The sequence below is a fragment of the Malaclemys terrapin genome, chromosome 3, assembly GCF_027887155.1.
Source record: "Malaclemys terrapin pileata isolate rMalTer1 chromosome 3, rMalTer1.hap1, whole genome shotgun sequence".
NCBI classification, from domain to species: Eukaryota; Metazoa; Chordata; order Testudines; family Emydidae; genus Malaclemys; species Malaclemys terrapin.
The window spans coordinates 154,502,814-154,529,426 of NC_071507.1; the positions used below are offsets into that span (position 1 = coordinate 154,502,814).

Consider the following 26,613-nt stretch of genomic DNA (forward strand, 5'->3'; position numbering starts at 1 on the left):
ATAACAGATTTATTATTATGTCCGTTTTCTATTGTATTTAGCCCAGAATTTATTCTTTTACAATGCATTATTTTACCAAAGGCTGTATTGTGTTTCTATATCCATTTTAGTTTGTGTTACAAATGGATTTATTTGTGTCTGTTGTAACATGAGGACTGCCTGTGCCGCCCACAGTGGAAGAGTAACAAGCAAAATGCTGCCTCCCACCGAAGGATGAAAATCACCAAGTACTTGAATGCTGATTTATAATTATTATTATAATGGAGTCTATGGAGTCTGTTACTGTCGTATCTGCACTTAAAAATCCTGTTTCACCATTTCTATTTAGGAACGAAGTGCCTCCCCCCTGAAATCTGATAGTATGAATCAAACATATGAGCATTTAAACTGTGCTGGGCTATACAGGTCTCATCTACCTCCCATTGACTACTTTGCAATTTGAACTGGAATCCAGTAAACAAACCCAAAAGGAACAGAAAGAATGTGTGAAGCCAAAAATAGGTAGCTTGAGTCATCAATAGCTTGCCAGAAACTCCTCAAACAGGTGTTTGAGGGGATGAGCTATTTATCCTGAGGGTTGTGGGGGTGACTTCCAGAGGAGAGGTAGCAATTAAAAACAGACCTTAGCAGACATGGAGAGAGAAACTCCATATTGGGAGCAGTATGATAAAATGTCTGTATGTTGGGGCAATTGTGACCCTGAATCATACAAGGGTAAATCACTATAAAATTTCAGAATGCCTGTAATAAGACTATTTCCCCCCCTTTTTTGTAATGCTGTTTAGAATAGCTTACCAGAGTTCATAACAGGAGTCTGAGTATCACTGGCAGTATTTACACCTTTCTAATATCTATGTAATCTCTTTCTTGTAACATTAAAAGTCAAATTTGTTTACAGAATCCCAAACTGACTGCTACAGTTGATATATTTTGAGAAAGAGAGTGCTTGGTGCTTTCAAATCGAACCTTCTCCTGTCCTCTGAGCAGGGCCGGTGCTACTATTTAAGCAAACTAGGTGGTTGCCTAGGGCGCCAAGATTTGGGGGCGCCAAAAAGCGGGGCCCCCAATTTTTTTTACAGCGTTCCTGGGCTGGGCTGCTGGCGGCGCACTGACATGTGCGGCTCAGACTCCCTCCCCCAGTGCAGCGGCCACTCCCCTTCTCCCGCCTCCCAGGCTTGTGGCGCCAATCAGCTGTTTGGCGCCGCAAGCCTGGGAGGGGAGGAGAATTAGAGCGGGGGCGGCGTGCTCGGGGAGGAGGTGGAGCAGAGGTGAGCTGGGGTGGGAAGCTGCCGCACGGCTCCCCGGGGCAGGGGGAGCTGCCGCGGGGGGGGGGGTGCTTCAGGGCGGAGGGGGGCGGGGAGCTGCCGCAGGGCTGGCGGGGGCGGGGGGGGGTGCAAGGTGGAAGTTTCGCCTAGGGTGCGAAACTTCCTTGGACCGGCCCTGCCTCCACGGCAGGTATATAGTGGGAGTGACAACCTGTGTACTCATCTTGAGTTAGGAGAGAACAATGTAGGGTCTGTTCCCCAGAAAGACTCATAAAAGTCTCAGAGTAGTGAGCTAATCCACCTGAAGTTAACAGGTTTTGTCAGAGTTTGGCATAGGGAAGCAGCTTTGTTTAAACAGGCCTAATACTTTAACAGGTATTCCTTTAAGTGGGCTCCACTGCAGTTAATTGGTTCTGTGCTCCTGAATGTACAGCACATAGGAAAAATACACTCTGTTTGCTGGTCTTTGGAGCACAGACACATTCCAATGACGTGGCTGTACCAGTCCTTCAAAGAGCCACTGCATTCAAATTCCACACATAGGCAGAGGTGAGACTAACCAGTGAAGGGGTTAAAATGGCTTCCTGGTGTTCACAAGAGTGGGAGGACCTATGCAGCCAGATCCTCAGCTGGAGTTAGTTGGTTATGCTCCACTGAAGACACCAGTTTAGGCTCTGAGTTTACTTCCTCAACTGTAAATTACCTTCTTCATTCATTGCTTTCTAACACAACCTCAGTGTTGTTTTCACATGTGTGTGTTCCAGCTGCCCTGGAGCTCTTGCCTGCTGTTTCTTAGCTGTGCTGCTACTGGTTCCTCTGCCTCCACAATAACCCTTTCTATAAGGTGGCTTCAGGTAGGGTGCAACAGTTAACATGGGCTAGAAGCAGAATTAATACCCACATGGATATCTGAGGGAATCATGCCACACATAGTGCTGCTCCCTGGTTCCGCCCCTCCATGAAAACTCCTCAATCCCCCGGTGAGCTCTAATTACACAGCCAGCTACTTCAGGGAGTGAGCAGGGGACATGTTACACTGGCTCCTGCTGCTTCTGAGGCTTTTTCCATTGCTTTGTAATTTCATGGGCTCCAGGCCATGTGTCAGGGTGGAGGGGAGCATAAAGGTATCTTTTTGTAAAAAGAAGTAACTTGATAGCTTCATCCAGTCCAAACAATTAAGGGATCTAATCCAAATTGGTTAATGATCTGCAACACTTTAGGCATGTTTGGTTTCTAAGCCATTTTTATTCCTAAAGCATTTATGCAAACTGATGATTAGGTTTTTTTGTACTTTAGATGGTCAAAGAGTATATTCAAATCCCCCGCCCTACCCATCCGCCCCAAAATATGCTCCAAGTTTTAACACAAAGCAGACTTTATGACTGAGTTGTAAACCCATGTAAATAAGGGATTATCACCAAAATGCTGCAATAGTGAGCATCACAAACCCTAGGCTACAATTAGAGAGGATACAGAAAATTAAACATGCTGTGATCATCTACCTCACTCTAAAGGATATAATCTTCCCTTAATGGGCATATGTACACCCTATTACAACTAACAGAATGGATAAGTGTGCATGAAGGGAAGAGCATACACTCTGGAAAATGCACCTATTTCTCAAAAGCCACACCCAGCAGTCAGCTAACTCTGAAACATGATAAAAACAGGAAAGATGGAAAAGAATTAACTTCCCCCACCTGTAAAATGTATTTTTGTGGTTTGTTTAGCACTGTTTTCTTCCTAAGGAAAACAGTATTTGTTTATCTCAGATGACTAATGTGTTTTTATTTTCAATGCAACTCTTAATGAAGCCAGATATTTTAGTATGTGCACATTCAGAAACTAAAAAGGGAATTTAGAAAAAAAAAAATCAGGACAATACCTATCAGTACCTTATTGGGGGGAGGGAAAAAGCCTACTTGATAAGTTAGCGCTGGAGCATAATCAAGATTTATAGTTTCAAGCAACAAAGTCCATGCCGTGAAAAAATGCAGCCATTTTTCTTGATGGCAAGGAAAGCAACAGCAAGCAGATAATATGGAAAGAGTTACATGACATAATCAAGCCTTCAAATCATTGAAATATAGTTCCCCCCCAAAATGGTAGTCTATACCAAGCAAAAACTCAATGTTTGTGTAGGTTTTAGGGACACTTTCTAGTATTTGACAAAGCACACATCTATTTGTCCTGTTAGCTTATTCATGCAACATGGCATCTTTACTATCTATTAAGTCCAATGGATTCTGAATCAGGCCCTTAATACCAATATTAATGAGTTTTAAATCAGAATTGAAAGGAGTATCTTCAGCACACTAATCATATTAGAAATATCCCCATGTTTAAGTAAAGTAATATGCCTAATATTTGATACAGAACAAGTTTACCTAAGAAAAGAAACCAAGAAGCAGAAAGAAGTATCAAAAAGTTACAATAAATTAACATGCTTCATATCTCCTTCCAAGTGCAACACTGATTATATTTAAGCAGGATACATAATCATAGAAACTTTTAATCAAACTTTATAACCTTTTTGAAAATTCTGCCTTCAACAACCTTTATTTCAAAACAGGTACTTGAGAGAACAGGAGTCTCTACACATGTCTTATGCATGTTTTAAGAGAATTTTCAACAAGATTTTTCTGCATTTGGAAACTTCTTTGGAAAACATATTGAGACTAGCTGACCGATTCTCTCCTGTCTCCTTTAAGAAACTGCACAATATCTTTCACTATGAAGAGATCAAAGAAAAATGCTTTTCTGGTGAAAACAGCTATTCAATCCCAAATCTTCCAACAACCATCATCCTTTATTCCCCCCCTCTCTATCTTAAAACAGGTGAAAAAGCTCCATGGTCTACACCTCAGGTCTAATGTCTGAACCCTCTAGTTGAAATACTTGAGAGGGAAGAATTTTTTGCCTTTAAACATTGAGTATTTGAAATATAAAAGCTATTCCATCTTTGAAGAACTTAGACTACTTTTATATGGCCCTATCAGTACACTGTCCATTTTTGCCTGTGTGAAATATCAGGACCCTTTTTTAGTGGAAAAAAAGGACAGAACATACTTTTACAGAGAAAGTACAGCATTTCAAACTCACTTAGTCTTCATTAATTCTTCATACACAACGAAAATCAAACCATGAATAATACACTCAGCCTTAAAAGACTATTGCTAGTTTTAATATGCAGAATACCTATGGTATATTTAAAGTAAATAAAAAAATAAGAAATAATCTGCACTTATTCAGTGCAAGAGTCATGATTCCTTTATTCACAAATTGCCATTGTGCACAAAAATAGCCCCACAGAAGTACAAGTTTTTTAAAGTTGGAACAGTTTTTAAATAAATAAAAACTGGTCTGTAAATTGATTAATGCAAAGAGAGAAATCTACAATCTATAAACCAGGATAACAACATGCTGTCTGTAATCACTGTATTTTCATTTTGCTTAATTTACAGACTGCTCCAATTTACTACTAGAATTGGACCCTGACCATATCTAAACCTATCCTAAACCCAGATCCAGTTCTAAGGCCAATAATAAATTGAACAAGTGGGCCTATATAATGGACCATAAAATGTGAATCCCTTGAACTTTGAGGTGTTGGGATTAGTATACAGATACTGATTAGTGGTGATCAGATACCATGGTGATGGTGGTGGTACAAAAATGAGAATAGGATAGTATAGAATTCAAACTTGGTAAATCAGGTCTCTCTCTCGTTACACAACATGAAGACAAGTCCTCTTATATTTAATGTTTAAAATGCTTCCCTTCCTTCTGAAGTACCAGAGCAGCAACACCTATTCTCCAAGAGTCAATTCCCTGCAGTCCTTATTCAGGGAAATTTCTGCTGACTTCAATGAAACCTTCTCCTGAGTAAAAACTGTAGCATTTGGCCCCCACACCTTTAATAAACTCCACAACTGGATCCTGTTTGTATTACCAGGGAATAGTATTAATATAACTCATATAAAAGGCTAATGTCAAAAGGTTTTTTCCTCTCAAACAATGGTTAAGACACAGATCTTTTTTCTATTTCTGCCTCTTCCGGATCAAATTTTCTCAGTTAACAAGGCAAACTAAGATTCCCCCCCCCCCCCCCCCCCCCCAGCCGTTGGCACTGAAATCTAAATGTGGGTTCTTTTTTCGTATATCAACATCAAAAATAAAAATTCTAGCATGAAGAATTTAGAGCCTGGGATTCAGCAAACCTCATAAATGCCTTTCAGCATGTGTTAAGTATATGCTTCAGTTACTCTGATTTCAGTGAGACTTAAGCACGTGCCTAAGAGTTTTGCTGAATCATGGCATTAGCTGGCAACTTTTCTCATGATGCATGCATACACATGGTGATCTTCTGGAGCTACAGTATACTAGCTCTGCAGTGGACGCAGTATAAAAACCAGTTTGAATCAGTAAACAAAGAACCACATTTTGCCCTTGATCCATTTAACATACAGCCTCATTAATGGTTGTTCTGCACATGTATCAAGAACAACATATGGACTACAGAGAGCATATACGGACAGAAAAATGTCCATTTTTAGAGCAGCTTTTCAGACCACAAAACACTTTGAAATGTAGACTTCATAATATGCTCTTTTTCTCTCACAAATTGCCTCAGAAGATCTCCATTCTTAGGATCTCTTATTCTCAAAAGAAGTTGAGGAAACATCCCAACACTTTTCTGGAACTCAGAAAATGAGAGGGCTACTGATGGAATGAATAGGGCTGTGGCTGTCAGAGGAGTTGAATTAAAGATTGCCTTGGTTCCAGGCTCCCCAGATCCAAACACACACCTGCTGGAGTGGGATTATCACCCCTTTAGCTAGGGATTTTGTCTAAACCAGGATCCACAGCCCTTACAATGCTCACAATCTCTGGTCCAACCTCCGTTTTAAGGAGTGTGTTTTTTTCCATGTCACTTCCTATTCTTTTTTGAGAACAGTGGCCAACTACTGGGGAGCTCTCCTTTCAATTAAATGCAAGTTGCTGTATAATAAAGTAGAATATAAATTTTTTCCAGTTAGTGTTCTGGGGTAAAATTTTCCAAAGTAATGAAATGACTTAGGAGTCTAAGTCCCACTTACTTGCAGTTGGACTCAGGCTCCTAAGTCACTTGTGCACTTAAAAAAAATTTAGTCGAGGCCTTTAGCTGCATAACTCCTCTTAAAGTCAATGAGATTCACATGACTTCCTTCTGCAGCCCCAAATAGATACTTATACAATATTATATTATGAATTATTCTACAAGTATATATTTTGAGGTACATTTTTCAGCATGTTGCCATCTGCCCCTCATTGACTAAGTGGAGATATTCAGCTAAATACCTAAGCACAGATTTGTAAAGTGAATGACAGTAATGGAGATGGATGAAGGCAAGTACTGTCTGAAATTTAGGTTTGATGTAGAAAAATATAGTATTCTGTTTTTCTAAACCATTTGAACTGTTTTATTTAATTTAAAACAACTGCTTTTTGTTGCTTGGAAAAGCTACCCAGCATCACTCAGAGATTTGTGATGACCCGATACATAGAAGTGTCTACATATGATAAAGATAGTCTGAAACCACTAATACTCTGAAACCAGGTTTTGTTGTGAGTATTGTCAGTTCCGCAATTTGTACATAAACAAGATGCACAAGGTTATTACTATTCTATATCCATTAGAAATCAAAGGTTTAATAGATCTATATTTATCTGGTACCCATACAGTCTTGCTACAGGATCTGAGTATAGCTGCTTGTGCACATTTTCAAGAGTTGTACTCTAACTTCCAAGCAATTTACACTTGCTTTCTGAGTGTCAGTGTACTAATAAAAAGACAAAAAAAGACAACATTGTAGCACAATCCTATTACAACTATTATAATGAGCCAGAATTTGTGCTTTTGATGTTTTATGTCTTTGAACTATTTCAGCTTTGAAATTTAGTTATAAAACACACAAGTCTACCACAGAGAACACAGCATGTCCAAAAGGAATGATACCAAAAGGGATTTTTGGAGGAAAAAAATTAGGAAACATTAAATAATTTCCTTTACCTGTTAATATTTTACCAAAAACTCTCTAGTCCTGTGAGAACAGATTTGTATCCAAATTAAACACAAAAAAATAGATATTAAAATACAAAGTCAATATAATCAATCATACCTTATTATGTGTCTGAGTTTGTCCAACCAGTATAAGAATATTTGATGAGATAATAGATAGGCAGAAATTAATTAGAATTATTGACCTCTCAGATCTGATGTACCTGTCCAAATAAATATAGAATAAAAAGGTTCTAAAGCCATTGAAAATGAAAATATTATCATAACAGATAAGCAACCATAAATACTTGAATGCAATTCTTAGAAATTTGGGTGACATTTTAAAATGTCTGTTACCAGAATTTCAAGAGAGAATTTTCTATTAAACTATTACATTATTTCTTGTTTGGTATCTCCTCCTAATACAAAATAACGTGCCAGTTAGAAAAGTTTTTGTTTCCATTATATATTTTATAATTCCCTCAGAATGTCTCAAGACATTAAAGCTAGATTCTATCAGTGCTTCCATTATAAGCCGTTGGTATTATTGATATGAATCATATTGATAATAATGTGACTGCATAAATTCAGATCAATAGTAATATAATTTCTTCTGCTGTCTGCTCCTCCATGGGAGTGTTCATAGAGGGGCAGATCCACAGCTGGCATAATTCGAAATAACTCCATTGCTGAGGATACAGCCCACAATATCAATTAAGATGCAGTATAGTAGATCATAACATGGCAGTGCATTCTTAAACACTTACATTATTAGGATAATTATAACACATAAATTAATTTTGAAGTTTAAACTACATTTACAAAATAATTTGTGTGCAGAAGTGATAATACAATAAGTCCTTCATTTCCATATGACCAAAGAGCAAAGATAGCTGATCTTTGTACTGGTAGATATTAAATTATAGTAGTGAGCATTACATATTCCCTGTTGCCAACTTTTGTTATGTTATTTATTTTACAAGTCTATTAGGAAAATAGTTGATAGGATAACAAAATAACTGTATCAACTGGTTTCTTAAAAATGTAAATGTCCTTATTCTGCTACATCGTGTTTTATTTGCTGAAGCACGCCAAAACAATGATGACTATTTCAAGAAACATGGCTACCCCTCTGGTATTATTATTTTCAGAGGTGTTCTGCAATACCATTGTCTTAATCACTGGGAGCTGTGGGCGCCCAGATTTTATGAAAATTATGCAATTTATTTATAGCTTTTACTTTGTCAGTACAGCTCAGTTGATGCTATGTCTCCAGGTGGCCAGAAAGTCATGGGTTTAAACCCCATGTTGGGCCTTACATGCATAACCACAGCTGACACTTCAGGGCACAGTGAAGAGGGGTAGTTTGAGGTGCTGTGCTTTGGACAGAAAACAAATCATTGTCCTTTCTGCCCAGTTGCCTAGTTATAAGTTAAGGATTCCATTACACTTTTAATAAAAAGAGTAGAAGACAACCCAAGAAACGTTCCTCCTATAAATAAAAAAGTATAATGCCCAAGGCTGTGTGTGATTTGGCAGATGAATACTAAAAGGGTAATGCATTTGCCTATATACTACTACTCTAACTCCTTATTAGTGATGGACCTGAACCAGACCCAACATCAAACACCCTGTAACTATGAAGAAGCTCAGATTTGAACATGGTACAAGAACAGTTTTTTGCTACTCAATGTGTGGGTAGATTTAGTGCTCAGGAAAGTTAGGGACCCACAGCATTGCCCTGAGCCAGGCAGGTGATGTGCAAGCTTTCAGCAGCTTTGCTAATGCACCTTATTTCTTCTGACCAGCAATGTTGCTATTCCAAAGTTCTTTTGAGCAGACACTGCTAATCCAGACAAATTGCAGGGGTTTTCTTGAAAATATTTTCAAGGGTGACATAACCAAGCCCACAAGAACCAAGAATCACAAAAGTTGGTGCAGGAAAACCCTTATTAGATCCATTGTTCATCTTTCTGCCAATGCAAGACTGTTGACTAAAGCGTACTCCTGAAAGCTTTGTTCACTCCAGCTTTAAATAACTCAAATGGTGGGAATTTCAAAGGTCATTTCTACAGTTAAAAAGGCCTCACTTTTAGCACATACTTCCTGATTTAAATCTAAATTGTCTTTTTGTCAGTTTCATCCAAACCCTGTTTTTATGCCTCTCAGGTCACATCAAACAATTCCTTTCCCAGCTTAGAAGCCCTTCTACTGGGAACCACCACTAATATATTCAGCCTCATACTGGGTCTCCAACAATGCTAGATACATCACAAGACACAGCAACAATCCCATAATGCACCCAGCCAATTCCGCAGTTGGGGAGTTGGGAATCACTTCCTGAAGTCATCTTATACTCAGTTTATTTCTTATTTATTTATTTAGCATTTGAAAATTAGCCAAGCAATAGTGTTCTTAGTGGTCAAGTAGAGCTCTTGGAGCCCACCACTGCATTTGATTAGCGGGCACCCCTGAGTCATTGTTTGAGCTGCACTGCTGCTGCAGCTTGAGTTATCTTGAAGATCCCAATGGGGCTGGTTGGCTGCACAGAGGTCTGCCCAGTCATAAATCGGTTAAGAAGGGGCCACTGACAATGTGGCAGGTTGAAGCTGGGCAGGAGGAGCAGTAGGGTCTGTGATGAGGAACTGATTGGTGGTTGATGTTAATTCCTTAAGACATGATGGTTGATAATCCTTATAATATTGTATCCTGGCTGGAATAACCAGGTTTTCTATATTAAACAAAAATGTCTAATCCTCTCTCTCTCTCTCTCTCTCTCTCTCTCTCTCTCTCTCTCTCATAGAGAGAAATTTAGCTATTTATTTAGGTAATTAAGCTATTTATTTTAATAATAACGTGTGACAGCATATTCCATTGGTTAATGTTACATTTTCCATCCTTTTAAGCTTGATGTCTTTTAATTTCATTAAGTGCCCTTTTGTTTTTATATTATGGGAAAGGGTAAATAGTTGTCCCTAGTTTGCTGACTCTGTCCCTTATTATTTTATATACTTCTCACTCTTCTTCTGTACTAACTAATCATGCTATTTTAAATCCCCCTCCTACTGAATTCCTCCATGCCTTTCAGTTGCATTTATGATCCTAGGGGTCCCTAAGGTGCAAAACAAGTTCAGTATTAGACTGTGCCACAAAGTCCCAATCAAACATGTTTTTTGAAGGCATACTGCTTCATTCTGTGCCCTTCAATGAATGATGCAGCTGAAGTGTGCATACTCAAGCATAGTAGTCTGAACATCTGTGAACCTGCAAAACCTGAAACTTGTGTGACTTTCATATGTAGTTTTTATTACACAGATACCTCATGTTCAAATGTAAATGGAGGAGAAGTGGGTCAGGAAATAGGCCATAAGCCTTAATTCAAATATAAGAATTCACTTCTGGAGGAATCCTGTAAAATGTTTATTAGCTGTCTGACTACTGCACTGAAAGGGCAATATCATTAATACTGAAGAGGAGAGAGAAGGTATGGACTATAATGTCACCATTAGACCAGGACGGACAAGCAAATCAATTACATTAATCAGATTTATTACAGATCAATTGCAGCATGCACTGTATAGCTATTTTGTTAAAAAATGCCTACTATTTACTACATATAGAAGATAAGAACACATCTAATGGCATCCTGAACTACTAATTTAATTCCAAACAATTGTGCATTTCCATTCAACCATGTCATCAATTACATACCTCCATAGTGCTGCATAGACAACTGCGAGGGTGATCAAAGCCAAGCATGAGAGACCACTGCCTACTATTAGGGTTACTGAGGGGGCACCAGATGATTCCATGATCTGTAGGTTACAACAAACTACTGTGAGAGAAAACCATCTTTCAGGAATTAAAATGCCAGAAAAGAGCAATAAAAAGGAAAATGCCTAAAACAGCTACTGTATCATAGCCAGCCTTGGTAATATTAGGTATGAAGCAGACATGTACTCCTTCTAACTTAATTCCCAATTTGATCCATACACATCTCTGAGATCTCTTTAATTACTGATGCCATCCAGAGAGGCCTTAGAACCTTAAAATGTTTTATTATACCACTACATAATGTTTTGTAAAATAAAGCAAATGATGATATTAGAACTTAGTAGGACTCCACAATATTAATTTAGATTTAAAAGGCACTCTAGCTAAAATTAATTTAAATATGTATTTTCCTTGAAAGGTAGAAATATTTTGAAAATAATGTGCTAAACAAATAACTTGTTTTATTGACAGCTATTAAATATTATCTAGTACTTTATCCAAGATCTGATTCTGGTTCACTGCAGAATTACCAAACTTTAGGACTTTTAATAACTTTGTCTGAAGTCCAGTATTCTCACATGCTTAGTTTTCTTGGGCCTCTGATCATATAGAAGAAATGGCAATATAAGGGAACACAAATATATTGTATGCTTCTTCTGAAGAACTTGGAAATCTAGAATTATTTAATCAGTGCTATTCTGAATTAATAACAGTTGAAAAATAAATACATGACCTTGAAAAAACAAACTTGCTTACTTGCTGTAAAGCAATTAGTCTCAGACCTCACTATTATGCATTAGGGATATCTGTGTGTATTCTAAAATTAACATGATATTGGCTAATGCAAATTAAAGGATTTAGACCTAAAAGTTTGACAGGATATTCTATATGGCTTATCAATATGCTGTTTAAAAGTCTCAAGTATGCATTGTAAATTACATTTTATCAAGATATCTTTCATCAACCAAACAAGAGCTAAGACTAATTTACTTTTAGGCCAGATTTTACACAGAAAGTCATGCTTTATTTCAACCACTTTGTTTCCAAACAGCTGAAGCTTACTGCTAAAAACAATCTCTGATCATACACTTTCAAAAAGAGAAAAACCAAATTTTTGCCCTTTTGGGTTCAACTTCAAAACGATTTGCTTTTTAGACTATTTTTACATGCAGTAATACCTAGAGTGGTTGCTTCTACATTTTATGTCACTCCTTTCCATGCAAACTTTGTTATTTTTCTTAAAGATGTCAACAGACAACACAGAAAACCTGTACTAAACATGTCCAATGCAGATCTGCAATCTGTTTAACTACCTTATCTAGGGTTTTCATTCTACTAACAGCAATAAAACCTTCTACATTCCTCTTGAAAGGATAACACCCTTGAAAAAGGCTGTTAAGTTGATAATCGTTCAATATGAAAGTTTTCAACACATTTGCATTACAATTAGAAGGCTTTCCTATAAAATACTGAGATGGAATCCGTCCGAAATTGCCTAGGATTTAGTTATATCACAGAATCTGGAATTCATTTATCTGAGCTACTGTAGATAACAGGAGACTAACAACATTTTGCCAACCTGCAGTATTTAAACAATTCATCGATGCAACGTCTGAAATCTACCTGACAGAGAAGCTGGACAACAAATCTTCCTGCTTTTGCATTAAATCTGGATTTTTTTTCTTTGTTACTTACTATTTCTCTAGGTTGCTGAGCCAAAATGGCGAAGGTAGAGAGACGATCACATAAGCATTTCGTATGGGATGCATCGGTAAGCACAGTTTTACATCCCTGGGTGGACCAGGTTCCCAAAGAGTCGTTCCTGCAAAGGAGAGAGAGAGAGAGAGAAATCGGGATAATTATGCCTGACTGTCAATTCCATGAAGCGAAAATGCAGTTTAATTGAGAGGAGAGTCTAGGGTAGTTCCCGGACAGAAGAGATCTACTTGTTGTTCAATCGGACTTAATTTAGATGCATCTCCAGCTGTACAGTAATGCGAGGGGAGAGGGAGAGAAAAGGCAGGGAGACGGCTAGGCTGCGTTCAGTGAGCTGTCCAGCATTCTTCATGCTGAAACCTCGCCTAGCTCTGTACCTCTGCTACCAGCAGCAGCCTTGTGCACGGCCGGCCAGCCACTTCCTAGCCTCATCAGATCACTGCAAAAACTGATCGGGGGTTGGGAGTGGGGGGGGGATGGGGAGACAGGCTTGTTTCTTTTTCATACCAGCTCTGTCTGTCTCTTGTTCCTTGTTTTTTGGGGTGGTCGTTAGTGTTGTCTCTTTTGTGTGCGTGGTTAGTTTAAATGCAGATAGCTTTAAAATGTCTGTCTAGGTTACACTGGTTGCATTGGGAGATGCCGGATCTTCTGCTCTTCTCGCTATTTTTGTTAAAGGTTTTTTTTTTTTTAAACGATCTGCCTTGGAAATTTCACCCTGGAAACGGCACCATCAGATGCCTCCGACTATTGCCTTTGCCTCAGCTCCAGCAGAGGGACGGATTTCAACACAGCAGCCCACAACATCGCCAAAGAGACACGAGTTCGCCCTCCAGACATCACTCAGCCCAACTCACCTTTCCCCATCTCCCCCCCCCCCTTCCCTGTATTTTTTTATTTGGGGGCAACAGTGCCGGGCTAACCCCAAGCCAAAGGGGTCGTTTGAATGGGACTTTCCACCCTCTGCCCTTAAAAAAAAAAAAAAAAAAAAGACTAAACCAGCCTCTGATTTAATTAGACATTCAAAATGCTCAAATCCACCCCAGCAGAACAATAAAAATGGTATCGACCCACGTTTTCTTTGTGCGGAAAGCGAGAGAGAGGGGAAAAACCCATCTCCCCTGCCTGTGAAACGCAGCACTGGGATCAGTTCTACAGGAGAAAGGGCTCGGTTTCAACTAAATCAAGCCTGTTATCTTTACATAGGTCATATTTAGAGTATAACCATTGGATTTCTTCCCCCCCATGTCTAGGGATCAAATGGAGACACTGCAGCTAGTAACAGCATGTGTTGTCAATTCTTGTCTATTTCACTCTAGGTCACTAAATGACTTGAAATGAGAAAAGGAAACAGGAAGACATGGGGGGGGGGAGGAAGGAGGGAAATAACTACGTTTAATTTTCATTCATCGGGATCACTCTTCTGTTCACCTCTTTTGCCTCTGATAACCCACATCGGTGTGATTTCTCTAAGACAGGGCCCCCAGGAAGTGTAAATTTGTGATTTCTAATTCCCTTTCAGAGTACAATTCACACTATCCCACGTTGGCATCTTAAGCCACTAGCTTTTTCAGTGCCCAAAGGCAACACTTATATCATATTCCCTTCAAATCAGTTTCACATAAAAAACAAACACAGACACAATGGAGGAATCTTAGATGAGAGAAAATCACCAAATCTCCAACTACTAAAGCTTTCCTTTAGTAGCCTCTATTCACACATTGTCCCTTGCACAAAGCCAAACAATACTATACCAACATCCACTTTAAAAAATGTTCATACATTTTATTTAAACTATAATAAATTCTGAAACATATCTTCTGGTTCACCTTACAATTTTATTTTATTAGCTTTCCTTTCTCTTATCTTATTGTGGCACACAGTTAAGGCCAAATGAAGTACATTTATCTGAGCTGATTAAATATTTAAGACAAATGATAGCTTAAGAGAAATTGACATGTTTTAAAACATAAGGACAGTATTATTCACTCTGAATTTAGTACACCCTGAATTTAGTACACTGAATTTAACCTGTTTTGCATACACAATGTATCCATTTAACACTAAATCTTTCAAGATTGTGTTCAATGAATAGTACTATGTTGAGTTATAATAATCATAAAAAAACCCGTAGACAGCTATATAGACCAATTCTATTTAAAACAAAATACCCCGGATCCTGATCACAATTAAACTGGTGTAAATCAGGACACTCCATTGATTCAGTGGGTCTGATTCTGCTTTCAGGAGATAAAGTCACAAATGAGTTGAACCAGTGATTGCAAATGGCTACCAATAAAACCACTATGTCACACCAAACCATCATGCTTTCTATATATGTCACATATTTCACAAAAGAACTACACTAGAAATACTTTAAAGATTTAGGCTAGGATTTTTCAAAAGTTCTCAGTGATGGCCTAACTGCACCTGTTGAACTCAGGAGTAAAACTCCCATTGATGTCAATGATAGCAAAGGTAGGCCAATACTGAGCACTTTCAGAAATACTACCCTTACCTTTTTTCTCCCTTTTGATGCAGGATTGTGAGATATTGAAATTTAAACTATTACATTCAATATTGCCATTCTTTCACCTTTTTATTTTTGGGGGAGAAATTCTATTTTTTGATGACAGCGAGACACATTTCTGTGGCAGGTTGATTATTTTGAAAATGATGTCTGTTTGAAGCTGTTTAGAATGCCAGTCTAAGTCCCTCAGGGTAGACAGAATATAATACACCAGAAACGATGTTATTTTTACTATTCAGTAACTTTCCATGCAATATTATGTGATATACTTAAAAATACTCTCATTACTGCAAACAATGGAGCTAGTGGCTTAGATTTTTGAAATGTGACTTTGTACAATATTATGTAGGGACATTTTTGTATAGTAAGATTAATTCTCAGAGGCACAACTGATCACAGACTGATGATTGGGCCACATCTGATGTGCTAGCAACCACATTTTGCTTACCTATACTTTTCTACATATCATGACACAATATACCCACTTATTATTGATATGTTTTGTTGAAATTAAGGGTACTAATGTCCTATTAACTGCAGTGCTATTTTCTCTACATAACAATAATGATTATAAAATTCTGCAGTGGCACTGCTGTCAAAACTACTCACATAACAATGAACTTATCACATAAGGTACACTAGCTACCATATTATTCTACTCTGAGTCCTAGCCAATAATACAAAATAGGATGGGTTTATTATGGGCCAGCTTGTTTACTGTTGGTCCACACTGGTAAATAGAGAGACCAATGGAACTACCTGTCTGGGTAATTGATCACCAGTGTGAACAAGGGGTTTACAAGCTGGTCCTGTGTGTTATACTTTAGCAATGTGTTTGCTGGTGGATAGTTGTGTTTTAAGGTAGGATGATCAGCCCTTTAGATTGTTACATACAAAAAAAAAATCTGTTAGTTAAATAATATGGTGCACTGCTCAATTCTCAGAAGTTAGGAAATGCCAGAACTAAGATAGCTGGTGCCACCTTAATTCACCCCTCTTGTGCATGTTTTATGATACAGTTTTTAATTACATGATCACATACTATTTTTTCCACAGGACCATTGCCTCATTCACTGGTCATACAGAGATGCATACTTTGCCTTCTTGAACAACAAGGAGTCTGGTGGCACCTTAAAGACTAATAGATTTATTTGGGCATAAGCTTTCGTGGGTAAAAACCTCACTTCTTCGGATGCATAGAGTGAAAGTTACTGATGCAGGCATTATATACTGACACATGGAGAGCAGGGAGTTACTCACATGAGTGAGGTTTTTACCCACAAAAGCTTATGCCCAAATAAATCTGTTAGTCTTTAAGGTGCCACCAGACTCCTTGTTGTTTTTGTAGATACAGAGAACACGGCTACCCCCTGATATTTGCCTTCTTGGTTTCACAGTTAGATTTTGGCAGCAGAGGAATGTTGGAACTCAAGAATACTGGGTTTAATTCTATGTTCTGCAGGGAAATGTGTTCTAGTGGCTAGAGTACCATTTGTATCTGTCCACACCTACTCTGCCTCTGCCTTCCTGTGCACTTATCTCTCCCTGAGCTGCTATCTCTGCTCCCTCTGATTCTAGGTGCTGCTAGGTTCTATCATCCTTTTTTCTGATCTCTGCTCTTAACCCTTTTGCATTTCAGTTAGAAAGATTCCTCCTCCTTGACACTGCCTTAATATTAGCAGGAGGAGCATTAACAGCACAGGAAAGAGTCTCCCTGCTCTCAGTTCTGGTGTCCAGTACCACAGTGGCCCCTGGCAATCAGGAGGAGCAACAGCAGGGAAAGTCCTGCTCAGCCCCTAGGATGGTACATGCTCAGTCAATCTGTGGGATGGAACAGACTCATTCTGGTTGATATGTAGGAGCTTTGTGGGGTGGAGCATATTCAGTATGGAAGTAATGCTGAGAAAATAATGCTCAGAAAATAATGCTGCCAAACCATAACAAAACTCTCCTGAGCATGTGCAAACTACAATTTTAGAGGCTTATCTCTTGGCCAAATTTGGGCAGAAGTTCATGGGGATGGCAAAAGGAACATCCCTGACAACAATGCCTTTTGCCAAATTTGAATTCCCTGCTTCAAAGCACAAAGTCACTACAGCTTTTCAGTGAAATCGTTGTAAGAAACTTTTAACAAGGGCAAAACAACATATTTTCCTCTAACCTCTTACTCAGAAGTGGCTGGGCTGTTTTGCTGAAATTAGAAAACAAAACATAAACAAACAAATGCCACTTTGACCTGAAGCAGACACTTAGCATGGAAAATTTCAGTCCAAATGGTTAAAGTTTGACCAAGTTATAAGCAAATGAAAACAGAGTCCTATAATGGAAAATGTTGGACAATCTAAGCTGTGGATATTGCTACTGGCTATACCTATAATATTATATTGTATGATTGTTGCTTATATTAATGTATGTAACTTTCAGTGATCATTAGATAGGTGCCCATGGAGGTTTATAAATTGGAATAAAGAAATATACTGCTTTTGATTTTTGCATTAACACCTACTACCAACTGAAATCAGTGCACATAGAGATAAGGAAATATTTGGTCTTTAGGGCTAGATTCTGTCTTTTCAGTATACTCTTCATAAAGGATGGTATGTAGTTGTGAGAAGCACAGGTAAGGAATCATACTTTACTATTGTGATCCTTCCCTTTGCTCCAGAAGAGTAGTAATCTGTTTATGGTCTTTACAAGTAGCAAATTACTACTTCTTCAAACCTGTCCAGCTGTGCTGGCTGGCACGTTGGGAAGAATGGAGCCAAGGCTCCACTCACTCCCCAATCCTCCCAACTCCTACACTGACTTAGATGCAGAGAAGCCACAGAGAGACTTAGGGAAGTATATACTTCTCTTTAAACCTCTGCATGTCCACACAGCATGGGGCGTGATTTTGTGCATGTAATTCTTACTGCAATCAATCTTCTGAATATTAATAGTGTACTGCAACCAACTGGGCATCATTACATGCAACAATATTACACAGAAATATTTTTGCAAAACCCTGGAAATTCAGAAGTTTATTCTCATGTAGTTTATAAAAACAACATTATGGAAACATGAAAATGAAAGTAAATATATTGGACAAAAACATCTAATACCACATACTACCATCAATATGCCCACTGAGTTTGTGGGAGGCAGGGCCGGTGCTACCATTTAGGCAAACTAGGTGGTTGCCTAGGGCGCCAAGATTTGGGGGTGCCAAAAAGCGGTGCCCCCAATTTTTTTTTACAGCATTCCTGGGCTGGGCTGCCGGCGGCGCACTGACACGTGCGGCTCAGACTCCCTTTCCCAGTGCAGCGGCCGCTCCCCTTCTCCCGCCTCCCAGGCTTGTGGCACCAATCAGCTGTTTGGCGCTGTAAGCCTGGGAGGGGAGGAGAATTAGAGCGGGGGCGGTGTGCTCGGGGAGGAGACGGAGCAGAGGTGAGCTGGGGTGGGAAGCTGCTGTACGGCTCCCTGGGGGGGGTGCTGCCGCAGGTGGGGGGGTGCCTCAGGGCGGGGGGGGGGCAGGGAGCTGCCGCAGGGCTGTGGGGGGGGCGCAAGGTGGAAGTTTCGCCTAGGGCGCGAAACTTCCTTGCACCGGCCCTGGTGGGAGGCCAAAAAAAAGTAGAAACTCCTGAGAATTTTGTTTCCTTGATGATCTCTAAATTGAAAATGAATCCTATTTAAATATATTTTTTTAAAAAACAAATGTGCATCTGGGCTGGAAACCAAGTTTTACTCCAGTGCGATTTGAAACAGATGAGATACTAAACCCTGAAAAGTAGGATTTATAGGAGAAACACTACCATAATGAGCATATGTTAGTTGTTATACTCATTCTGTAATAATTTCTGACCACGCTTTCGCTCAAAAGTATGGTCCTAAGTAAAACACAGCAGCCTTGATCATCCCTTCCAATACCATGCACAAAGACAGTCAGATGCATCTAAGCTGGAACTATGGAAGAAGGGAGTAATGACTCCATGGCATGATCCTACAGATCTACTTCTGCAGCTACAGCACAGAGCTGGAGCACAGCAGAAAAGAAAGAAATGAGGTGAGGGAGGATGACCACTTCTTGGGGTCTGGGAAACATAAGACATTGCCGACCTCCTTAATATTATCTTATTCTGACTACTTTTCTATTTTATGAGATATCCCCTGATGGGAGTTTGGGAGCAGAGCTCAATCATGAGAGAAGGGAAATATGGCTCTGGAAGCAACTGTGCTGCTATGGAATGGGAAAGGGCTAACCTGGGAAGCTATGAAGAGGATGCACATGGATCTCGGGCCATGCATGGGATTTGAGAGCCCGTCTCACAAAGTATAGGGAAGATAACCCTTGTCATCTGAAGAAATGAGCTGAAGAAAAAGTAAGGGATTGAAACTCAAGGAGTTTCCTGGTCCCTACTTGGTAATTCCCATATGGTATGGGAATACAGATCCATTGTTATTAAAGTTGTGGGAACCCATGTTTGTTTATACATAATGTCAACAAACTATGGAACAGAACATTCCTCCCCTACTGTGAGCTGAGGGACACACACCTGTGCAGGGGGCATTTGATCCATAGTATTGTCTCTTTCTCTGTCAGGCCTCTACGGAAGCTCCTCTACAAGAATTGCAGGGAGTCAGGACCTCACACAAATTTGGGGAACAATTTTAGTGCAGAAGACTAACTACTTTCCATGGCTTCATCTCTGACTAACCTTGTAGATTTCCCTCTAGAAAGTTGAGCTGGAGTTAATTCTATGCCTTTCTGCTACATGCATGCTGCCAAGGGGAGGAGGGCAACATGGGATGGCTTCGCCCTACTTGTGAGATCTAGGGTTTCCTTTCCCTTTGATATTCCAGGATGAACAGAGGTGGAAGGTTGCACTTCCTTTCGACTCCATTCCTTCCCAAATCAGTCCCCCCTGAGGGAATGATTGCAAAGAAATTAGCGTTGGTCAAAAAGGAGGAAAATATTTGTAAAAAATTGTCTTTGTTTTTGTGGAAACATTTTGAAATTTTAAGTGTTTTTGACCAGCTTTATTGCCAATTCCACAGAATAATTTCTTATCCTCTTTCCTGCTTCCCGATTGTTTTCTCCACATGAGGAGATGATCTGGACATGAGAGTATTGGTCATTATTCTCTGCTCTGATTGTTGCTTCTGTTACAAAACACTTTTGCTGTGTTTGTTGAGAGTGAAAAGGAGAGTATATAAAATACCTGATAATACTTAATATTGTGCTGAAGAATCAAGCTACACAGAGATCACATTACTGTTTTGTAAACAAATACTCTCTGACTATGTTGATGCTGGGTGAACAGGCTCATTTGTGACTCTCTTTATGACAGAGATTTTGACTGTTATTTCTAACCTATGTGGCAAACAATAAAAGAGTAATGTAAAGGGTCTTGCTGTGTTAAAAGGAATCTGTTCTTATTTATATTTTCAGTGTTGAGTTTAGTAGTATTTCAGTTGTGATAGAAATAACACATTAATTAAATCAATGTTATAGGTTAGCATTACAAGATATTCAGTAGAAGGCAAAAATATGGGGGTAACATTAATAATACAGTGTTTATGTTAAAATAGGACATAGGACTGGACGGAATCACCTGAATCACTGAGTCCAGTTCCCTGCTATCACAGGTAACCACTTCATATAATTCCTTTCATAAGCATATCAAGTTCAATCTTAAAAGCAGTTAAGTTGTTAGCCCCCAGTATTCCTGTTGGAAGACTGTTCCAAAACCTCATTCCTTTGATGTTTAGAAACCTTCTAATTTCTAGCCTATATTTATTCATGATCAGTTCTCATGAATGTATTCATGACCAATTTATACACGTGTTCCTGTGTTCAGAGTTTTATGATTATTTTTACTATCTTTACTCTTCACAAAATAGGCATAAGATTTGGTAATCACTTGTTCAGATTATATAAATAATTTGTACAGATTTATTATGAGGTAGGCGAAACTTTGAAAACTGATATTTTCCCTGTGACCAACCTGAGCAATCTGTCAAATGTTACCATTATTTACAAGTATCCCTAGCAATAAGGCACCTTGTTAAAGAGCATATTGCCAGGGGCTTAAAAAGATGAGGTCAGAAGTTCTTTGTGGAAATTAAAAATGGAGGGTTTGTCTAAGACTGCAGAATAGCAGTAGCTTTTCCTGATGTTTTCTTCCAAATGACAAGGGGAGGAGCAATAAAATCCTGTAACTGTTATATTATCATTAAACATTTTGAGGCCAGATATGCACAGCATGGAGGGGAATACATGTGAATGGGATTGGAGTGGGTGCAGAGTGAAGGGCAGAATAGTTTTTAATTATTGTTTGGTGATGGTTGTTCCTTTACAGTCTGACTCAAACTCCCTTATTGAAGTCAATGGAAAGAATTTCATTGTCTTCAATGGGTGTTAGATCAAGACATATGTGAGCAATGTATGTTAGGGGTCTGTGATGGATTTCTGTCTGTCCTGAAGAGTGAAGCGGTCATTATAACAGCATCATCATCATCATTAGGTTTTAGAGTTAACATTTTGATGGGATTCACAGTGGTTGAAGCTCAGAGTCATTATTTCAGGTGGTCTGCAGACTCAGGAAGATGACAATACTTTGGTGACACTTGATTCACAATTGGAAGGCTTTCTTCACAAACAAAAGGGCAAGAAACTTTCTTTTTGAAAATAAAAGCTTAGATACTGCTGAATCTGACTATGCCTCATGGGCCATATGAATACCTCAAGCAGGCTAATATGTCTCACACCACTGGGCTATATAATGCTAAATTGCATGCCATATATAAAGTGTATGAATGTGTGAATTACGGTTGATGAGAAAAACTAACATTTCACGGCCCTGATTTTTTCTGTTTATAATATCAAATAAAACACTGCAGTGATATATCTTTTGTATATTTCGGGGCAGTGGTGGATAATCAGCTGAACATGAACTCCCAGTGGCCTAAAGGGCTAATGCAATGCTTGGATGCATAAACAGGGGAATCTTGAGTAGGAACAGCAAAGTTATTTTATCTCTATATTTGGCATTCATGAGACAGCTGCAAGAATACTGTGTCCTGTTCTGGTGTTTACAATTCAAGAAGGATGTTGATAAATTGGAGAAGATTCAGAGAAGATCCATGAGAATGATTAAAGGATTAGAATACATGCCTTACAGTGACAGGCTCTAGGAGCTCAATCTATTTAGTTTAACAAACAGGAGGTTAAGTGTGACTTGATTATAGTCTGTAAGAATCTACATGGGGAACAAATATTTAATAATGAGCTCTTCAGTCTAGTAGAGTAAGGTATAACATACTCCATACATTTTTATCAGCGAGTGTAATTAACCACTGGAACAACTTAGCCAGGGTCATGATGGATTCTCCATCAATGACAATTTTTTAAATCAAGATTGGATGTTTTTCTAAAAGGTATGCTCTAGGAATTATTTTGGGGAACTTCCATGGCTGGTGTGGTACAGGAGATCAGACTAGGTGACTGCAATAGTTACTTCTGGCCTTGGAATCTATGAGTATAACACTTTACAGTTTTTAAACAGGAGACAAAAAAATCTCACTGATCACACAGCCAAGTAAATGTATATTTAGAGCAGATTCTCTCATGTGCCAGAGTTCTGCTCAGCATCAGAGAGAGATGGATGTATGAGGCATACCACTACGGTTCTATGAGTCTCAGGGACAGGAACAGTCCCAGCCCTAATATCACTTAAGCCGGTCAACACTAACACTTAGGTCAACCTATGTAAATTGCACAGGGCTGTGAAAAACTTAATGCCCTATAGTTATGTTTACCTGACCCCCACAGTAGATGCAGCTAGGTGGATGGAAGAATTCTTTGAGGGGTGGATAAGCTACAATCGATGGGAAAATACTTCCATTGATGTAGTAAGTGTCTGCACTATGGTTCAGCACTGGCGCTGTAGCACTTGTAGTGTAGACATACCTTTAGAGCTGCTGCCCTGTCATAAGGTCCTTAATGGAACTATGTTAGCAGAGGATAGGTGTAGTGTAGCACAGTAATAACCTCCCACACCCCTTTAAGGAACTATCTAGACTGGGGAAATGAAATATGATTAGCAAACATACTAGCTAACATTTTGAGACATTGTTCAACCCCACATTGCATCTACTTTAGAGAATGGTGGCCATTTAGAAATGTGTTAGCTGATCTTGATAAATCTTAGAGGAGAACCTCTTGGTTGACCACAAGAAGTATGGTTAAATACCACTGTCTTTGTCTATACTAGACAGTTGGTGATATCGGAAAATGTCTCAATTAACATATATTAGCTAATATGTTGGCTAAGTACACTTCATTTTCCTAGTCTAGATAGAGTGTAAGGGGGCAGCTTATCCCTGCAGCTCTATAGCCAGCAAGCCCCTCTGACCAGTATGTAGAGAGTGATGCTAATGCTCCACCCAAGGCTGGCTCCAGGCACCAACGAAGGAAGCAGGTGCCTGGGGTGGCCAATAGAAAGGGGCGGCAGTCCATCCGTTGTTGGGGCAGCACGTCTGGGTCAGCAGTGGTGGCACTTCGGCGGCAGCTCAATCGGTCCGCTTCAGTCTTCAACGGCAATTCGGCAGTGGGTCCTTCACTCCCTGTCTTCCTCTTCGGCGGCACTTTCGTGGTAGCTCAATCGCGTTTTTCTTATATTTTTTTTCTGACGCTTGGGGTGGCAAAAAAGCTGGAGCCGGCCCTGGCCCCACCTGCTTTTCTCCTTTTCCTGCCTCCCTTTTAGAGAGGTGCTTTCTGAAGGAAGCAACTCAGTAGCAGCCCATTACCTCCCGGGGTGCAGGTATTGTGATTCTGGGCATCCCTTCTGTGGGCTTATAAAGAGGAGGGCTTTACTCCTCTTGCCTTGCAAGTATGCAGCTGCATAAGGACTGGCAAACATTTAGCTTTAAATAATTAATAATTTCACTTACATTCTATAGTATCTTTCATCAGAAGATCTCAAAGCACTGTATAAAGGTGGGTAAGTAGTATTAGCTTCATTTTGAAGATGAGGCTCTGGGAAGTTAAGCATCTTCCCCATGGTCACACTGAGTGAGGGGCAAAATAAAGATGGGCAGCTAGATTTCTTCTTGTTTATAACAATAGCTTAACTATTTATACCCATTTTCATATCCTATATGTGATTTCTGCAACTTCAAATTATACATCATCTGAAAAGATTATGCACTTGACCAATATATATAGTAACAGTATGCAGTTTGTGGCATGGAGTCAGCTTTTCTCACTGGAGCGAAAGGCATATCACAAGCTCGCTTTTTGTCTGTGATAGGCCACTTAGATGTGACCTGCTTCAGCTGAAAATTCAAAGTCTGATATACTTTCACTTCAGTGAGACATAATGCTACAAATAGAAACTGCTGCAACCACTTCTTACGTCTTGCGAAAGTAATTTACATCCTCATGATACATGGCGTTTTGAGAAGTGCAATAATGTGAAGAATACAATTAATTTATGTTAGGTTACTTAAATTATATTTGGATTTCTTAATACAGGAAGTTTATTATCCAGGATATAGTTCCCAGAACTTATATAATGTGGAGCATAATGCATTCATTGTCTGTGTACACAGAGTATCCAAGGGAGTGTCATAAATCCACTTCATGTCACTGTGCATTGTGTGGGCCTATTGACTTCAAAAGAGTTGGATCAATGTAACTCACATCAGAATCTGGCGCTATATTTTGATCTCTGAGACAGCTCAATGATATCTAAAAAACGATCTCACATAAACAGACATCTTTCTATTGACTATGCATCACAGGAGGCTTATGTGTATTTTTTTTCCCCCAAGGAGGCTAGAGATTGTATGAAGTACATGAAATGTTCTCCTGGTACATTATTTTCAGATGGGAGTTTGCAAATAACTGTTGTGTAGGTCTCAAAACTTTCACTTTAAGTCCAATCATACCTCATTTTGGTGCTTGTAATGGGGTATACAAACCCCTTACCAGGCAACAAGGGGTTAAGCCAGCCCCACCCTGCCACACCTGCAAGATTGCAAAGACTGGAGGAGGAGGGAAAAGGAAGCAGAACAGCTCACTTGGCAGCAGACCAGGGAAGAAAGTAGATCTGCAACTTGTAGCTCCTGAGAAAAGAGCTGAGGAAAGGCAGGATCTCTCCCTACAAGAACTGAGAGAAGGGAGGACATGCTTCAGCTACACCCTGAGGGCGAGGCATTCCCTCCCTCCCCTACATGGACTCAATTATTTGTGTTAATTCCCCTTGTTTTGTTTAGGGACAACCATGGCAGGGGAGAGACAGGCTGAGGTTCAAGCCACAGGAGAAGGCAGCCACTGCTGTCCCCAGAGAGGGGAAGCTACAACGCCACACATAGCGACAAGGAGGCACCAAGTGGTGACTTGATCCCCTGCCATAAATGGTGAAATTTGGACAATCATGGGATGGTAAGAAGTGGCCCAGGGAGGGCAGCCTTAAGCAGCCCCTGGCTGTCAGACCTTTGATAGCCCTCACAGGGCTCTAGGCCAGAGCATGGTGGAGTGGGAGAGCCCCCACTGCAATTTGAAAAGACTAATCCCTGACCACTAGGCAATGCTCTCCATGAGCGAAGACCATCACAGTGCTCTTTCAACCTATGCTCACTGGACATCTATAAGGACAACAATACTGCTCTTAGTCCCTGAAGACACAGATTAACTTCCTAACACCCATGTCTGGAGACACAGGATCAGAACGAAGCCTTTAATGCACAGCAGTAAGGTCCAGATCCACAAAGGGACTTAGGCACTTAAATCCTCGATTTAGGCACCACTGTGATCCACAAAATGCCAGCTCAGCTGTCACCTAGCCCTGTAGGCACCTAAAACCACTTGGTATCTAAATTTGCATTGTAAAAGTCCCCTAGGCACCCGTGTTTCTGCCTCTGAGCCCACACACTGCTAGCCTGAGCCCCAGTGTGATCCTCAAACCAGGTGAAGTTAGGCAGGGCAACATGTACCTTGTCTCCAAGGGGAAGGCAGCTTTCCTTGTAACTTTTAACTCAGTGGTAAGGGAACTCAGCCAGGATTGGGGAGAGCCCAGTTCAATTAGCGCCTCCCCCCCCCCGCCTGATGAGAAGAAGTGATTTAAACGGGTCTGTGCCATTTCTCAGGTCAGTGCCTCTGAGATGGGTTGCTTTCATTCTCTCTTGTTGAAGCTGTTCCACTTTCTTTATATACTGGTAATTAAATAGGCATTGAACCAGAAAACTAGTACAAATATATCTATAGTCCAGTGAGTAGGGAACTCAACTGAGAGGTGGGATATCCTTTC

General features: G+C 39.7%; 1 protein-coding gene across 7 annotated transcripts in view; it reads right to left on the reverse strand.

Annotated features, from left to right (window-relative positions):
* Nucleotides 1-26,613, reverse strand: part of ADGRB3 (adhesion G protein-coupled receptor B3) — a 600,799-nt gene that overhangs the window by 98,709 nt on the left and 475,477 nt on the right. For all 7 annotated transcript variants that reach the window (XM_054023981.1, XM_054023978.1, XM_054023982.1 and 4 more), the window contains 3 exons: nucleotides 12,775-12,901; nucleotides 11,017-11,120; nucleotides 7,427-7,529 (listed from right to left, as the gene is read on the reverse strand). In XM_054023981.1, the coding sequence (XP_053879956.1) occupies nucleotides 7,427-7,529; nucleotides 11,017-11,120; nucleotides 12,775-12,901 (334 nt within the window). The remainder of the gene's footprint in view (nucleotides 1-7,426; nucleotides 7,530-11,016; nucleotides 11,121-12,774; nucleotides 12,902-26,613) is intronic.